The sequence below is a fragment of the Protopterus annectens genome, chromosome 3.part0 (genome assembly GCF_019279795.1).
Source record: "Protopterus annectens isolate FY-2018-M chromosome 3.part0, PAN1.0, whole genome shotgun sequence".
Classification (NCBI taxonomy): Eukaryota; Metazoa; Chordata; order Ceratodontiformes; family Protopteridae; genus Protopterus; species Protopterus annectens.
The window spans coordinates 367909575-367925961 of record NC_056731.1 but is presented as its reverse complement, the minus strand read 5'-3'; the positions used below and the strand labels follow the sequence as shown (position 1 = coordinate 367925961).

At 38.5% G+C, this 16387-nt stretch overlaps 1 protein-coding gene across 1 annotated transcript in view; it reads left to right on the top strand.

Annotated features, from left to right (window-relative positions):
• Positions 1-16387, top strand: part of HECW1 (HECT, C2 and WW domain containing E3 ubiquitin protein ligase 1) — a 2794797-nt gene that overhangs the window by 2587364 nt on the left and 191046 nt on the right. Inside the window, exon 26 of the mRNA XM_044065592.1 lies at positions 5793-5939. Within this exon, the coding sequence (XP_043921527.1) occupies positions 5793-5939 (147 nt within the window). The remainder of the gene's footprint in view (positions 1-5792; positions 5940-16387) is intronic.

Genomic DNA, 16387 nt, shown 5'->3' with positions numbered 1-16387 from the left:
GCTGACTGGGAACAAAGTTGTGTAGAATGTTTTTAGTGCTGGACAGACAGATGGATGCTGGATTATTTTATAGGTGGTAAGAAGTTGTTTGCATGTTAGTTGATGTGGCAGTTCTAACTAATTTAGGCTTTTCAGTGCAATGCAGTGATGGGTTCTGAAAGGGGTATGTTCTGCAAATTTAGCAACTTTGTTATAGCATTGTTCAAGGGTGACCATGGTGGCGCAGCAGTTAACGTTGTCATCTCACAGCAAGAAGTTCTTCGGTTCAATCCTCAGCTGGGGTGCCATACATGCAGAGTCTGCATGTCCTCCCAGTGCTCGCGTGGGTTTCCTCTGAGTGCTCCAGCTTCCTCCCACATCCCAAAGACATGCTGTAAGGTGGCTTGGACACTCTAAATTGTCCCTAGGTGTGAGTGCATGCATGTGTGTGCCTTCAGTGGAAGGATGGTCGCCGGGCTGGCAACTCAACACCGTAAAACTTTACTGCCAATCATGAGCGGACAGGTGATCCTCTGTGATGACCCCTAACCAGGAAAAAGCCAAAAGAAGAAGTTATTGCATTGTTCAGGTTTTAATTTTTGTGAAGCCTGGAGGTTAGTGAGGATGGGAGTTTCATAAAGAAGACTGGAGAGGAGATAGGTAGTGGCAAGTGTAGTTTTACTTGCATCGGTGAGAAATTGTTTGGCTCTGTAATGCATTCCTCATGTGTAATGAGTTTTCCTTATACAGTTTTGTATATGCAGGTCAAATGTTAAGATCATCCACAATCACCCCTAGTAGTTTGCTATGAGAAGTGACTTCAGTGGTTGCATTATCAAGAGATAGGACTTCTAATTTTGTTTTTTCATGAGAGAGGGATTTGGGGAAAAAAATAGTAGTTTGTCTTTTTTGGGTTGAGCATGAGTTGTGAGTTACAAAGCCATGTTTCAGTGGTGGTTAAAGCTTCCTGAGTAATTTTCTTGAGGTGTAACATGTTGTCAGATGTGCAAATGAAAGTGGGATCATCTCCATATTGTATTAGGGTGCCCTGTTGTGTGGAAGTTCAGAGGGTGTTGGTGAAAATGTTTAACAGTAGGGGACCAAGGACAAAGCCTTATGGTACACTGATGGTGACGGGGGGGGGGGGTAAGGTAAGTGTCATTTACTCACTGATACTTATTGCACAGATAGCTTTTGAACCACAGAAGAGTGGGCTGACAGAGACCAAGTGAAGGTATTTAGAGTAGAAGTTTGCTGTAACAAACTGTGTCAAAGGCTTTAGACAAGTCTAGAAATAAGGACGAGTCTAGCTTGCTATTACCTGTAGCTTTATTTTATTGACAGTATCTATATAGTTTAGAAGGTCAATGCTAGTACTACGGGAAGGATGGAAGCCATGTTGTGTAGGCGATAGAAGTTCTTCCTGCAGAATATAGTTTAGCAATTGTTTTTGAATATATTTTTCAAGTATTTGAGTGAGGAGAGATAAGATTGCTATAGGTCTCAAGTTTATTAATGTTTGTTGAATTCCCTCCTTTGTACAAAGGGATAATGTTTGACTGTTTCCAGAGAGAGAGGGAATGTGGGATTCCTGTACTGACCTATTTATAAGGACTGAGACAGGATAGGCAATGATACTGGCTGCTATTTTTAGGTACTCACTTGGAAGGTCATCAGGTGAGAAAGAACATGGTTAAAGTTTAAGTGTAGTTTTATTTAGGATGGGGGCACAGGTTAGAAGGTGAAAGTGGATTTGGTGATATGTGACTGTTGGGTAGGGTTGGGATTAGATGTTGAGGAATCCTTGGTTAGAGATGCTATAGTATCTGTAAAGTAAGAGTTGAATTGTATTGCAGTTTCAAGTGGCGAATTATTGGGAGAGGGGCTTGGGCTGAATTTTTTGTCAGGATGTAAGATTTCTGTAATGGAGGTCCAAAACTTTTTAGGGTTGTGTTTAGTATTACTCTGAAAGTTATTGTAGTATAGTTTTTTGTCTTCATTTATTTGCTTTTTAGTACAATTGCGAAGCATTCTGAAGTTTTCAACATATTTGGGTGTTTTACATTTTTGACATTCTTTCCATGATTTTTCTCTATCCTGCATTAGCATTCTACACTTTTTGGACAGCCAAACTGCATTATTTGTTTTCAGTCTCTTCCTTCTAAGAAGTGCAAACCTATTTAGGATTATTTAGAAAAGTTGTATTGAAGTCAATTACACCATTGACTAAGGGGAGGATTTTTAGGAAATTCCTGTTAATAGATGATAGTGTAGTAATAAACATTTCTGGGTTAACTTGGAAATGTTACATGGTGTCTTTATAAATATGCTGTTTAACCGGATGTGTAAGATGTCTAGCGGTATAAAATGGGAGATGATTACTGAGACAGTCTGACATTGTACCTGTGATAGAGTATTTGCTAGGCTCTGATACTAAGATCCAGTCTGACAGATAATTTGATGTTTTGCTATAATGTGTGGGGTTATTAATTAGTTGTGTGAAACCATATAAGTTCATGCTAGATGTAAGGGAGTTAGAGTTTATGTCCAACCAACTGACATTCACATCACATAGTTAATTTTTTTCTTGTGGAAATGTTATGGATATCCAGTGTAGGATATCTTCCCGTATAGCTATATTGTCACTAGGAAGGCTATAAAGGACAATAATACATATTTGTTTATAATTGTTGATTTTGAGGAAAGCAATAAGAAGCTCTGCTGAACTGAATTTTGGTGTCAGTTTGCTGAAAGGGGAAGTGTGGTAGGTGTTGGGAATTATTACAGCAATACCACTACCTTTCCTCTTGATATGGTCACTATGGATGATATTATAACCAGGAGGTATAACTTCAGAGTCATTTATGCTGGGTTTAAGCCAAGTTTCGGTTACAGGGAGAAAATCAGGCATATGGTGGGTAATCCAGTCATGTAGTTCAGCAGTTTTATTTCTTATCTTCTAACATTTATTGCAGCAGAAATTAGTTCACCAGGGTTAGGGATTGGTTGTTGTTGGGTTACAGAAATGGGGCCAGGATTAGGGTTTATATCTCCTCCTTGAAAGATTTTAGTATATTGGGGAATTATGCATACTTATTTTTTGGAGAGGATTCTTGCACTTAATTTTCTTTTGTTTTGAGCTGAAGTGCAATTAATCAGTCTATATTTGGATTAAAGTGAGGGGCAATATTAAATAGGTTTGGTGAAATGTGTAAAGAGGTAGTATGGACAGGTAGTTGGGACAAATCTGGAAATATGATGTAATATATTATTTAGTCATGGAAGGATGAAGTATGGCACAGTAGGTGGAGAAAAATAGCGGATAAGCTGAAGAGTAGCATAATTAAGTTACTATTGACTGCTTTCAGTGGGTGGTCAGGCATGTTCTGACTGCATCCCCTAATAGCTTGCTCCCAGGACAGCTAATCACTTTGCTAAACCCTTACTACTGCTTTGCACATGAGACAGTTTGTACTGCCACATTTTTTTGATTAAATGGTAATGCATCAGGGCAGCTAGAACTCCCTTTATATTATGAAAAGTTTTGACTGGGTCTCCAGTCATAATTTTTTATAATATGATTTCTTACTGTAAATCGAGAAATGAGCATCTTGAGGTAAATCTTTTGACTCTCTCAGTTATAACTAATGTAATAACTGAGACCAAATCAGAATCATCAGGATTTATATATATATATATATATATATATATATATATATATTTTTTTTTTTATATACATATATATATATATATATATATATATATATATATATATACACACACACACACACACACACACACACACATATAGATAGATATAGATATATTTATATATATACTATATATACTACTTCAAATGACCGAAGACCCAAATAATCAAATTATATAAGATTGAGACCAAATACGCGAAAAAACAGATAACTGAAAGCTGAAAACCACAAAACCTGGAACATCGAACTCTACAAGTGAGCAGAAGTCCAATCGTTAGTTAAAGGCACAGCTCTACAATTAAAGACTACCTACATCAAATAACTGTCACCGGTTTGAATTAGAGATTGAGGTACAGTGAGGATCAGGAAATTTACCCTTTTCTCACTGTAGTGTGATCTCTGAGTTGGTATATATAATTTTGGGGGGTGTGGGGGGTGCATGGGGGGGCTTGCCCCCCTGCAAAACCGGTGACAGTTTTTTGCTGTAGGCAGCCTTTAATTGTAGAGCTGTGCCTTTAAGTAACAATTGGACTACTGCTCACTTTTAGAGTTTGATGTTCTGGGTTTCATGGTTTTCAGCTTTCAGTTATCTGGCGTTTGGTCCCGATCATATGTAAATCGATTATATGGGTCTTCGATCTTTTGAAGTAGACCCATATATAAATAAATATATATATACATACATACATATATATATCTACACACATGTTACTAAAAAAAATAGAATCCTCTTACTAATTAATGTACAACTTTCACTTGCTGTTTAAAACCAAACAGTATATCTGATTGCGATTTCTAGAAGGTTATAATTTATGAACCACATTATAGTTAAAAAGAAACATTATTAAAAGGACATGCAGCTTCTAAAAAGCAGCATTTGTGCTGTTGCTTGGTAGAAAGCGTATGAGAGCAGAACCAGATCCTGTTCATTTCTTGTCTGATTACCCAGGTGTTCTGATTTTGGTAGAAGTTTTTGTTTTGTTAGTAATAACTGGTTTGCAGATTAGGAGTAAAGGAGTTTAATGAGAATGTTGACAGTTGCTGCAGCAGCTTGTTTTGAGCCATATGATGTCAGTGGCTGAAGTACCTTTCAGAGTTGTGTAACTGTTTTACCTTCTTAGACACCATCATTCTGTAGTGAAATTGCATGTGTAAATAATTAGGAAAGGTAGCATTAGGTTACACAGATGTGGTTCCATGTTGGTGGGACTGGAACGCCCTGAATAAATTAGCAGTTTTCATTAGGATCACTAAGAGGGAATGGATAGTCCTTCACTGATAAATGTTAATTAAGACAATACTTTTTGCCAGAGTCTTTTTGGAGTCTCAGGTCACTACCCAGAACCACCTTTCATCCTTATCAGGCCAAAATGGCAATACCAATCACACGTGGTTTTCCCCTTGCGAAGTTTAGTTTCCTGTATTTGTTTCATATCTATTCTAGGCCAGAGTTCTGGGACCTCTTGAATTCTCAGATGTTTTAGTTAACCAACATATTGTGATAACTTAAAACCTCCTACATGGAAAGATCTAAATGATTTACAGTATTCATGATTCTGTAATCCAAACAGCAGTGCAAACAAAATATACTATACTTATGGAGTTAAAAAAATCATCTGTCAAGGATGAGCACAGATTTTTCCAGGTATGGCAATCTGTTTATGTTTTCATACGTACATAAAATGCCACAACTGCTCCTCCCAACAGAGGAGCTCTAGAGATACCATGGCATGTAATCTAGTTCGAGTCAGAACAAACACTGCTCATCATTTCTCAAATGTGTTGTTCTAAAGATCACCGTTCTTTTGTTTGAGATTACTGTTATGTTTATGTGTACAGATATTCTACCTAATCAGTTACTACAGATTTCACCTTTTAGCCTTCTTAATATGGCTGGATCTAGAAAAGTATCTAACAAAAAATAGGAAGTATTTATTTAGAGCATTTGGAGATTCATTACACAGCAGTTCTGAAAAACAAGTATATACTTTGCAGCACCATAAATGTTGTGTTTCTTCAGTTCATTTTTCCTTATATGGTCTTTAAATTTATCCATGCGAGGACTCTTGTTGGTAAAATACTGTATGCATTTTTTTTTTGCAGGTTACTGAAAGAGAACTGAAGTCTGGAGGGTCTAATATCCAAGTGACAGAGAAAAACAAGAAAGAGTATATTGAGCGGATGGTAAAGTGGCGAGTTGAGAGAGGTGTGGTGCAGCAAACAGAAGCTCTAGTACGGGGGTTCTACGAAGTATGTATTCATTTCATTAAGTAAAATAGTACAATGTTTTTGCTACAGTATGCCATCTTAACAAGTATATTTCTTAGTTTTAGGGAAACATAAACTGTGAAGAATACTCTCAAAATGTCATCTGTCCTTCTTTCGTGCTTTTGGTAAACAATAATTTAGAGAGCAAATTTCTGCAGCAGAAACTGCTCCTTGTCAAATGTTTGCATCATGTTATTAGAATACCACACAGAACTTAGTCTCACAGGCTGGTGTCTTTTTATGATCATATATGTCAAGATACTACACTAATTATAAGCATGTGCTAAGGTATAGTTATTATTATTATTATTATGATAGTTTATGATCATTCAAGTGGTTTATCACTGTTAGTGTTTCTCAGAGTCATACAATATTAAGGTTATACAAAAAAATTGGGTCATCCTAGGTTCAAAGGTTCATAAGTGTGTGCTAGGCTAACGACCACTAGGGCCTTTTTAAGCCTAAACATGTATCCCAAATCCCTAGCAAGTTCTGGTACCATTGATAATCGTAAGCAGGGGCTTGGGAAATGAAATATATACAAGCAGAGGTCTGGGAGATGAACCATTTACAGGCTGCCTGCGTCCATTAGAGACATAGGTGCCAAACCAGGGATGCATTTCCTGTTCCCCATCCAATTGTCCAAGTTACAGTTGAACTGAGTTAAGGAGGAACTCTTCTTCGCATGGATGGGGAGCTTGTTCCAGAGAAGGCGTAGTCTCTAGGATATATACCTGTCTCTCTATCAGATCCTATTTATATCACAGGCAAGGTTGAATTTCTTAGAGTAGGTAATTCTGGTGCTGTTTGTTTTATAGATATGCCGGAGGTCTCTCTGAGTGGGGTCTGATGATGCCTTGTATGCCAGGCATAGATTTCTGTCTCCTCAATAGCCTGTAGGAAACACTATACAGAGATTGGGCTTTGAGTTGGCCTGCATAGGACATGTTATTTATGCCTTCTATTCTTTTAGTAAGAAACCTCTGTAGACATTCCATTTGTTGGATGTGCCTGGTTAGGTACATACCAAAGGGGACATTGTACTCAATGATGGGTCTGAGGAATGCCAGATACAGTGAAACAATATCCTTCTTGGGCCAGATACAGTGAAACAATATCCTTCTTGGACCTAGATGCCATACCTTTGTTTACAAGTTGCTCAACATCAAATGATTCCCTCGCTATCATAGACACATGATAGTCAAAGGTTAGCTTACTGTCTATGTATGTCCCCAAGTCTCAGACTACTGGGTCAGCTCTTAGTGGTGTGTTGACAATATGATAATTAGCAGGGATAGCTAACTTCCGAAAGGATACTATTAGGCATTTCTTGACATTTAGTTTTAACCCATGACTCTGACAACAATGCTTTGTCTGTGTCAGCCCTTCTTCGAGAACATTAGTGCTGGTGGGGGATTCTGTGACTGCTCCTAATTTGCAATCATCTACCAGTTTGCTCAGCCAGAGGCCCTTGTTGTTGGCCTTGACTTCAGAGAAGTAGATGTCAAAAAGGTGTGGTCCCAGGACCAATCCTTGAGGATTCCACTGGTAACTGGCCTCTTTGTAGAGGTGTACTCCCCAATTCTAACTTCCTGAGTCCTGCCTATGAATCAGCTGGCTATCCACCGAATGACATAAGGGCTTATACATTAATCTATTGAGTTTGTCAACGATGCTTGAGTAGGGTATTGTATCAAATGCCTTGGCAAGCTCAAGGTAGGAAGTGTGAACTGTTTTGCCCTTGTCTGTTGCTTTGGTGACCTTCTCAAATTAAGTCTACTGAGTAGGTATGACCTGCCCTTTACAAAACCAAACTGGGTTGAGTCCATTATCTGGAGGTTTCCTATGTCATTATTGATCATTTCCATGATAATTCTTTCTGTAGATTTACATATGAGACTGTTGAAACATATGGGTCCAGGGTCTGTAGATGGCCTACATTAGTGCAGAGGGCTGATGGTTGCTATGCTCCACTAGTGAGGCATGAAGTCTGTTTGGAGTCTATGGTTAAATAGTGGTTCTAGAGGGACTGACTGATAGGCAGGTGAGGCTCGTGCTATAGGACTGCAGGACTGCAGCCCCCCCCCCACCTGTAGAATAAAAGAATAAAGAAAAAAAACTGAAATACAAAATTAAAACCGAAATAGAAAAGTAAAAAAAAAAAAATTTGTGAGTCCCGTAACTCCACGCATGCACACTTGGAGTTCCTGGTACTCACAGAACTACAGACTGCTGTGTTAGGCAGTCTGGATAGGGGAGAAATGCATTTCTGCCCTGCAGCCCCAGAAGTCTGTGCGGTGATGGCCGCACAAAATGGAAAGACACCAGTCTGCATCGCCCGCAGGCTGGAGCCTGCAGCCTACTCTCGTGGAGCCAGGAAACCCCAGCCTACTCTCGGAGCTAACCAGGAAACCCTAGTCTCGGAGCCAACCAGCCATTTTGCACAGGCAGGTTAAGGAAACCAGATTAACATGTGTGAAGCCATTGATTCTGCGGGGAAGGAGACCAGCCATTGATTGTGTGAAGCCGTTGATTCTAAAGGATTATTCAGGGAAGGAGAAAAACATTCAGGTAAGGACTGCAGGCTAATCCTAGCATGAATAATGCCAAGAAATATGTTAAGTCCGTCATTCTGAGGCTGTTGTGTACCCTTGTATCTACGTTAAACGCTTGAGCTTGTACATAAGTAAGTTATCGTTGACTAATAACAATTGCACTGTAATAGATGGCCCACTACCATTTAACTTACTGCATGCAGGTGAGAGCAATACAGGGAAGACAGATGAACACGTATGGCTGAATTAAGTGGCTGCAGGACAGCACTAGCCATTTTTAGTGTTAGCAAGTTGTGGTCATTTCAGATAGAGTCCTCGGGAACTAAACAGTTACCTTTTTCTTTTTGCGCAAACACAAAACCGAAAATAAATGCATAAATTAATCAATCAATTAATTAATTAATAACACTGTTGTTCAGGTACAAAGATCAGCGTCTGTGTTCATGCCAGTTAAGTTTTGGGATGGAGCAGAAGGTTTTAAATTTAAATGCCCTGAATTTTGATAATACTTTGTTCATTGAAGTAATAATCCTTGTTGTTTAGTTTGAGGTTAAATGTGTTTCCAAAATTATGATTATGCTTTATTTATCGCTGCTACATCTAACCAACCAGATTCTTAATAACTTGCTTTAAGATTTAATTAAATTGCTGCTTTCAATGGACTCATTCAGGGGCTCTTAATATTAATCATTGCCGGCCATTTCTACTTTAAGTTGGTTTTATTTGTTCCTGACAGGTTTTCACTTTATTTGTCATTTTCCATGCCGGGAAGCTTTAAATGCTCTCCTTTCAAATCAAATTATATTTCACCTGAAGCTGCTAGCATGCATTATAAATTGCTGGAACTATTAGCCTGCTTGTTTTGTGTGGTTACATAACATCTGCACTGGTCAGATGCAATAGTCAAAGGGATACCACCTCTCAGGAATTTTTCCTGACAGTTATGAAATCAAGTAACATGCTTATCTAGTACTTTGCATCATTTAGGGAGCCAACATATTTCTGAAGTATATTTTCTAAATCATTTACCTTTTTCACTTGGATTTCATATCTGCATTTAAATTAAGTAGTCAGTCAGAATATTATTTTGTTTGTTATTAAGTGGTATGGAATGTGACCAGTAGCAGCCATTTAGACTGATCAAACGAATCCTTCATGTTGAATGTCAGCAAAGTATACAAAACCTAAAAAATCTGAAGTTTTTTTTTTAAATAAAAGTAAAATAATGGATCCGTCCTCACAAAGTCCTTCTCGTTCATTGTGGTAAAATAACATCTATCTGCCTATCAATCTATGTGTGTGTGTGTGTGTGTGTGTGTGTGTGTGTGTGTGTGTGTGTGTGTGTGTGTGTGTGTGTGTGTGTATCTTCATCAGTATGGAATATAATTGTAGATAATTAGCAAAAACAGGATACCAGAAAACTGTGGGGTGAACATTACAGAGAACAGTACACAAATATACATTCATCTTATTATCCTCACTTTATAAGCATGTTTTTTTTAGAGCTAGTGCTTATCTAGTCCAATAGTTTAAGGAAATATACCAATTGCTAAAAACAGTGTCGTGCAGAATGTTTATATACTAAACCATCTTTTGCATTTAGCACATTATGGGCCTCACAGAATCCCAACTAATGTGTTTAATCACAAGTGCTTCAAGGTATGGACGTGAGAGTTTGGCATAATGGATAAGGTCTTTTCCCTCAATTATACAAAGTTCAGGGTTTGATTCTGATCTCTGTTTATTGGCTAGGCTCTTTATAGTCTGCAGACTGATAGCTTCACATTTACATATAAAGGGGTTAATACACTGCCTTTAAGACTTTTATTTTTCTGCTAGAATTTTCCTGCTACCCCTGTTTCTCTCTTCTGAAGTAGAATGCTATGAGGGATCCTGTATTAATGCCCATGCTGTGAGTAGAGTTATACGAAAATGACAGAATGTTTATAAATAAGTGTTCTTCCGGACCTACAGTTATCAAAACTGCTAAGCTGAACATGCTTACTTCCTTCTCTACTGTTACCAGTTGGAACAGACTCCCTCTGTGTATTAGGTGTTCCCCATCCTTGGAACTGTTCAAGAGTAGGCTATGGAGAAGAGGTGTGTGTGTGTGTGTGTGTGTGTGTGTGTGTGTGTGTGTGTGTGTGTGTGTGTGTGTGTGTGTGTGTGTGTGTGTGTGTGTGTGTGTGTGTGTGTGTGTGTGTGTGCGTGTGTGTGTGTAATGCCCCAGTTGCTATATACTGCTGACTTGAGAACACATGGTGGTGGGTGGAGAATACTTAGACTTGAATGCTGTACCTTGGGTGCAGGTGGCAAGGGCCTGAATTCCCTACCCACCACCATTTGTAAAAAGTTTGCAGATTTTTGCCTCATATTTGTTCTGCTCCTCATAAAATCTGTGGTTTCTGTATGTCTGTTTAAACTTGCAAAGTCAGTAGTGCAGTGGTGCACTGGTAGCATTGTTGCCTAGCAGCTGCAGGTTCTCTGGTTTGATTCTTGCCTGTGGGGTCTGCATGTCCTCCCATCTTACAAAGACATGTGTCTGGAGTGTTTGTTCCTGCTCTGCTGAAAATTGGCTTTTGTTCCAAGTCAGACTTTCCTGGTTAACAAATGTTAAATAAAAATAACAGGCATTTGAATTTCAGACTTCATATTCTTCAGAAAATACATGGTAACACAAAACCTTTTATTCCAGCAATTTTCTAAGTTTATAACATGGCTATTTGAAATTTGTCCCTATTTTTGGGACTGTATTCCCCCATTATTGGCTTAGTTCAGGTTTTTTGTGCTAAGGTTGAGAGCTATGGTGAGAACTGAATTCACTGATTATGTTTGGGGGCTGTATTCCCTCATTACTGGCTTTGTCCACGTGTTTTTTGCTATGAGGTTGAGAGCTATGGTGAGAAATTAATTGACTAAATTGTAGCCATTTAAGTTTCAATCTTCCTCTCTTTCACAAAACAGCTCATTTGGCATAGTCGTAGATTGCTCTGACTGTTTTGCACAGGGTCCCCTGGGTTCAAGGCTTGGCAGTGAAATGTATGGTGGTAACACAACAATTTGTTCTAGCAACTTTTCAACATTATACAAGCAATGTTTAAAATGTGTCCCTGGTTTTTGGGCTTTTGTCCCCCCCCCCAATACATTTTGTCTTTTTCCAGATTTCTTGTGCTGCAAAGTTCAGAGATACAGCTGAGTGTTGAGTAAATTTTACAAAGAGCTGAGAGCTGCAGGGGAACAAAAGTTTAGTGCTGCTTATGCTAAGTCTGCTTGCATTGTTAATAGCACAACAGGTAGTGTACTTGCTTTTAATGCAGAAGGGTGTGGGTTCTGCTCCCACAGTAGGTAGGTGCATTGCTGATACTGTACTGCCTTGTAAAGGGGGTGGATGCTGCAGTCCTTTTTTTGCGAAGATACCTATTAACTATGAACGTGTTATCAGATTGCCATCCATTCCCTATTGCGATATTACTAGCTTATCATTTTTTGAATGCAACATAGGCAATTTACTCCTCAAGGGCAACAGGCACTTTATTTGTACATGAAACAATGACATATAAAGTTGTTTGCTAGCAGCAACCTATTCATTAGTTACAGATTTCTTTAATGTGAAATTATTTAGATGGCTTTTACTGCTTCAGAGATTGTGCATATTTACTAATACTGGTGGACTGTAGAAGTTTGAGTAGACTTTTATGATGGAAATGTTCTGAAGTGGGCAGTTTTGTCATTATTGGTGCATGCATTTTGTTTCATTGTTTACTGGAAAAATGTTCAAAACAATAAAGTTAAAACGCCATCTAACAACTGTACTATATTGTACAAGGTCAGGAACGTGTATCAAAAAGCATGTGTATGTTTCGTTTTCAAGGGGCCTATGATTTGAAAAGAGCCCAAAGTTAATTTTTATCTTCCACTGGCAAAATGTATTTTATTTGAATGTGGGTTTCAATGCTGTTTCAATGAATGTGAGTTTCAAGATCAGAGAAGGTTTAATGCTAAGTCTATTTTCATTGTGAGACTGCATTGCTTTGTTTAGCAGATCTCTATTAGGGTTTGTGCTGTAAAATGCAAAATAAAACTTTCAAATGAAATACAAATCACCGCAGAAGTAAAGCAGTATGCACATTACAGTGTTTATGGTAAATGGGGTGAAATAACCAAGGAATGGGACATTGGAATGGCTGCAGGGGGAGGCTCCATTTGACCATGAGTTTGTGAGGGGGGGAAGGGCAGGGGCAGCAAACTCGGACAGTCTCGGCTGAACTATACCTCTCAACTGTCCAGATTTTTGCAGAATGAATAGATTTTTGCTTCGTATTTTTGGTTTGTTCCTCATAAAATTTGTGGTTTTCTGGCAAATCATTTAGGAATGAAGCCACTAAATAATGACAGACATTGAGTTTCAGACATCATAACCTTCAGAAAAATGCATGCTAAAGCAAGACCTGTTATTCTATCAACTGTCTTAAGTTTATACAAGAGCAATTTTTAGTACTGTTTGTATGTTCCCCCAATATATTTGGCCTTGGCCAGATTTCCTGCATTAAGAAATTGAGAGGTATGTGCAAATAAATCACTTTATAGAATTAGGAATATCCAAGCCTCAACCCTCCCCAATTTTGGCTCAAAACGTTGCTTTCCCCCTAATAATCCCTCCACAAAATGGCAATTTTGGAAGAAAACATGGAGGGTTTACAATTATAAATAACTGTAATGATCAGAGTTATAGTTTCCATTTATTTCAGAAATGCATGTAGATGCTCTTATTTTGTCAGCTGCTCAAGTTAACAGTACTAATATTAAAACTGTATCCCTTCTTTGACAGGATCCCAGCTGTATTGTGTGGCAATTTTATATTTTTGCATCACAATTTTGGTCTGTTTTTCATAAAATTGTGGTTTTCTGGCAAATTAGTGGCAAATCATTAAAGATTGAAGTTAGAAAATAATGGCAGACATTTGAGTTTCAGATTTCATACCCTTCAGAAAATTCATACTAATGCAAGACCTACTACTATTCTATTATCTTTCTAAGTTTATAAGAGCAATATTTAAAAATTGTCCTTATTTTTGGGCCTGTGTCCCACTTCCATGTATGGCTTTATCCAGATTTCTTGCTCTGAGGTTGAGAGGTATGAGTGCCAGAGCCATCACCGTCAGCCAGAGACATTTCAAATTGTGACATACTTGTTGCACCCCACTCTCCATTGTAGTGGCTCTGAATGTGTCCAAGCAAGGCAAGAAGCAGTTATGCAGTTAAGTGTGCAGAGTATTCCCCCATCCAAGGTAGACCCCCAAGTACAACCGTGGCTTTTCATCTGTCCTTGATTTTGCAGAATGTTCTGGTTTTCTGTCATATTTTTATACTGCTGATTCTTATTACTCAGAAAATGCATGCTGTTGCTCTGTGTTTAAGTAGCAATGCTTTAATGACCATAAGGTAAGCTTGTCGGAGATTGTAAGATGCAAGTAAGCTTTAGTAAGCATACTGTTAAAGAATTATTTACATTGAAAGACTTTTCGTTATTGCCATGCAGAGAATATTTACGTAACAAGATAACATACAAGCCTTAGGTATTGAAATGCATATGACAGTATTTGTAATAAAGGACAAGATTATAGTATTTTCAGAAGCTCATTACATTTGTTGGAGACTTGCAGTCATCTTTGCAGGCTTTACCCGTAAACTAAACAGAATGCCAATCTATCATGCGTGGTCCATAACCTGTGCAGTAATCCTTTAAGCAATTTATCTTGAGCTTGTTTCTTGTTTGCTGTTCATTCTTTACTTTGATCATGCCTTCCCCATGAAACAAGTAGATAGTTGTTGTCAGGCAGCAGGTCTTTTTCGGATAAGAAACATTTTTACAAGTGGTGGTATCACAGTGATTGCTGCTTTCAGCATGTTACTTGGTAATTTTATAAAGCTGAATATAAATTATAATTAGAACTGCAGTACAAGGAGAAGTGGCTTGAGTTGAGGGATGCTTGTTTTTTTTATATACTTGATTTTGACTGGCATTCCAGTAATGTATTTAAAAAGTAATTTATTTTTCATGCCTCACAACCTTTGTGTTTCCATCTAGATATTAAGTAAGTTGTCATGTAGCCAATGCATTGAAATATTTTTTCTTCTACACTTCATTTTGTCTTGATTGGACTCTCATAATGATGGTTTGACACCCAGGGCAGTATATTTAATTAAAGTTCCAGTTGTTGTGGTTTTGAGCATAGCTCAACCCCTTTTTAGTTGGCCACACCCTTCCCATTGGCCCCACCCATTCAGCCATCTCCTGCAGCCCCCCTTTAATTTGAAGTCACCAGCCACCACTGCTGCTAGGTCATATTTTACACTGTTTAGAAGGCGGCCTGGGATATTTCGGTGCCCATTAGTGTAGTGTTCTTGGCCTTAGAGAGAGTACTGAGGACCTTTTCCCTAGTGATAGTAAGGGGAAGCATATGTGATGGTATTTCCTGAGAAGAGGCTGGCTTAGAGAGAGGGGTAAAGTTAAAGATGAATTTAGCTTCCAGTTGGTTTGCTATATCTTCTGGCTCAGTACAGGTGGCTCCATTTACAATGAGATCTGTACACAATTGTGTATCGCCTTTGAGGCTGCAGACATGGCTAAAGAATTCCTTCTGGTTGTCCATGGCCTGGGAGGCCAAACTTACCCTAAATTTGGCTTTGATAAACTTTATTTGTCCTCCGAGTTTTTTATCTAGATTGATTATAGTGCTTTTATCCTGCTGGGTGTTATACCTCCTAATTTTGCTATGATTTTCTTTCTTCTGTTATACAGCTTATTAATGTGATTCCACCAGGGTAACTTGTTTTTTTGAGTTCTGTACATTTTCCTGGTGGATACAGCTGCCTCTATGCAGCTGTTGACATGCTTGTACAGTCTTTCTGTCAATAGTTCCACGTAGGCAACAGTCTTCTCAGGGTTTAGGGGCAACTTGAAATTTTGCCACATTATCACTTAATAGTAGGAAGTTAGCCTTACTTTCTGAACATTCCAGTCTTAGTTGGGGTTCCAGGTTTTATTTTTACTTTAAAGGAGACTATTTTGTGGTCTGACGTCACCAAAGAGGACATTACACGATGGGGGTGGTCTCTCCCATATTAGTGAGAACCACATGCATTATGTTGGTAGTCCTGGTTGGAGTATTGACAGTCTGGTGCAGGGAGTTTGTGTTTACAAAATCCAAGAGTCTCTGTGCCTGCACCTTTGGTGTTGCATATAATTCCTGGTAAGTAGTGGGATAATTATCGTCTCCCATGAATACAGCATTGGGTTGTAATGGTGCATGTTTCCAAGTAAGCTTAAATATGTATTATGGGTTTCCTGGGTCATAAGGGGGACCTATATCTTGTAAGGAAGTGGTATGGGATTTTGCCTATGGTGATTTGACTGGGATCATCCTTTTTGACCAGCCTTGAGGTATATTTATTTTTCATGTAAACTGAGACTCTTCCACCTGTAGTCCCTGCTTGTGAAGAAGCTGGTCTAAATGTTTTGAAGGCATTATAGCCTTGCACTGTTGGGGGTGCTCTCCACAGTTTAAACCACTGTGCAGGATCAGTGTTGTCTAGGATAAGGAGAGCTTCTTGTTTAGACTCCTAGCACTGACCAGCAACACCTTTAGATTTTCCTGGTTTTAATTTGCTACGTCACAAATATTTTCAGTTTGACAATGCCTAAAAAAGGCTCTATGGGTGAGGGCAATGTTATAGCTAATATTCGTAAGCCTGGAAGGGAGAGTTGCAGACCATCCCTGGCAAAGCAGCGTGGTCTGTTGACTATCTCCTTCCATGCTGACAAATATTGCACCCTCTTAGAATGATACCAGAAATAGTTATTAAAGTCAGTCA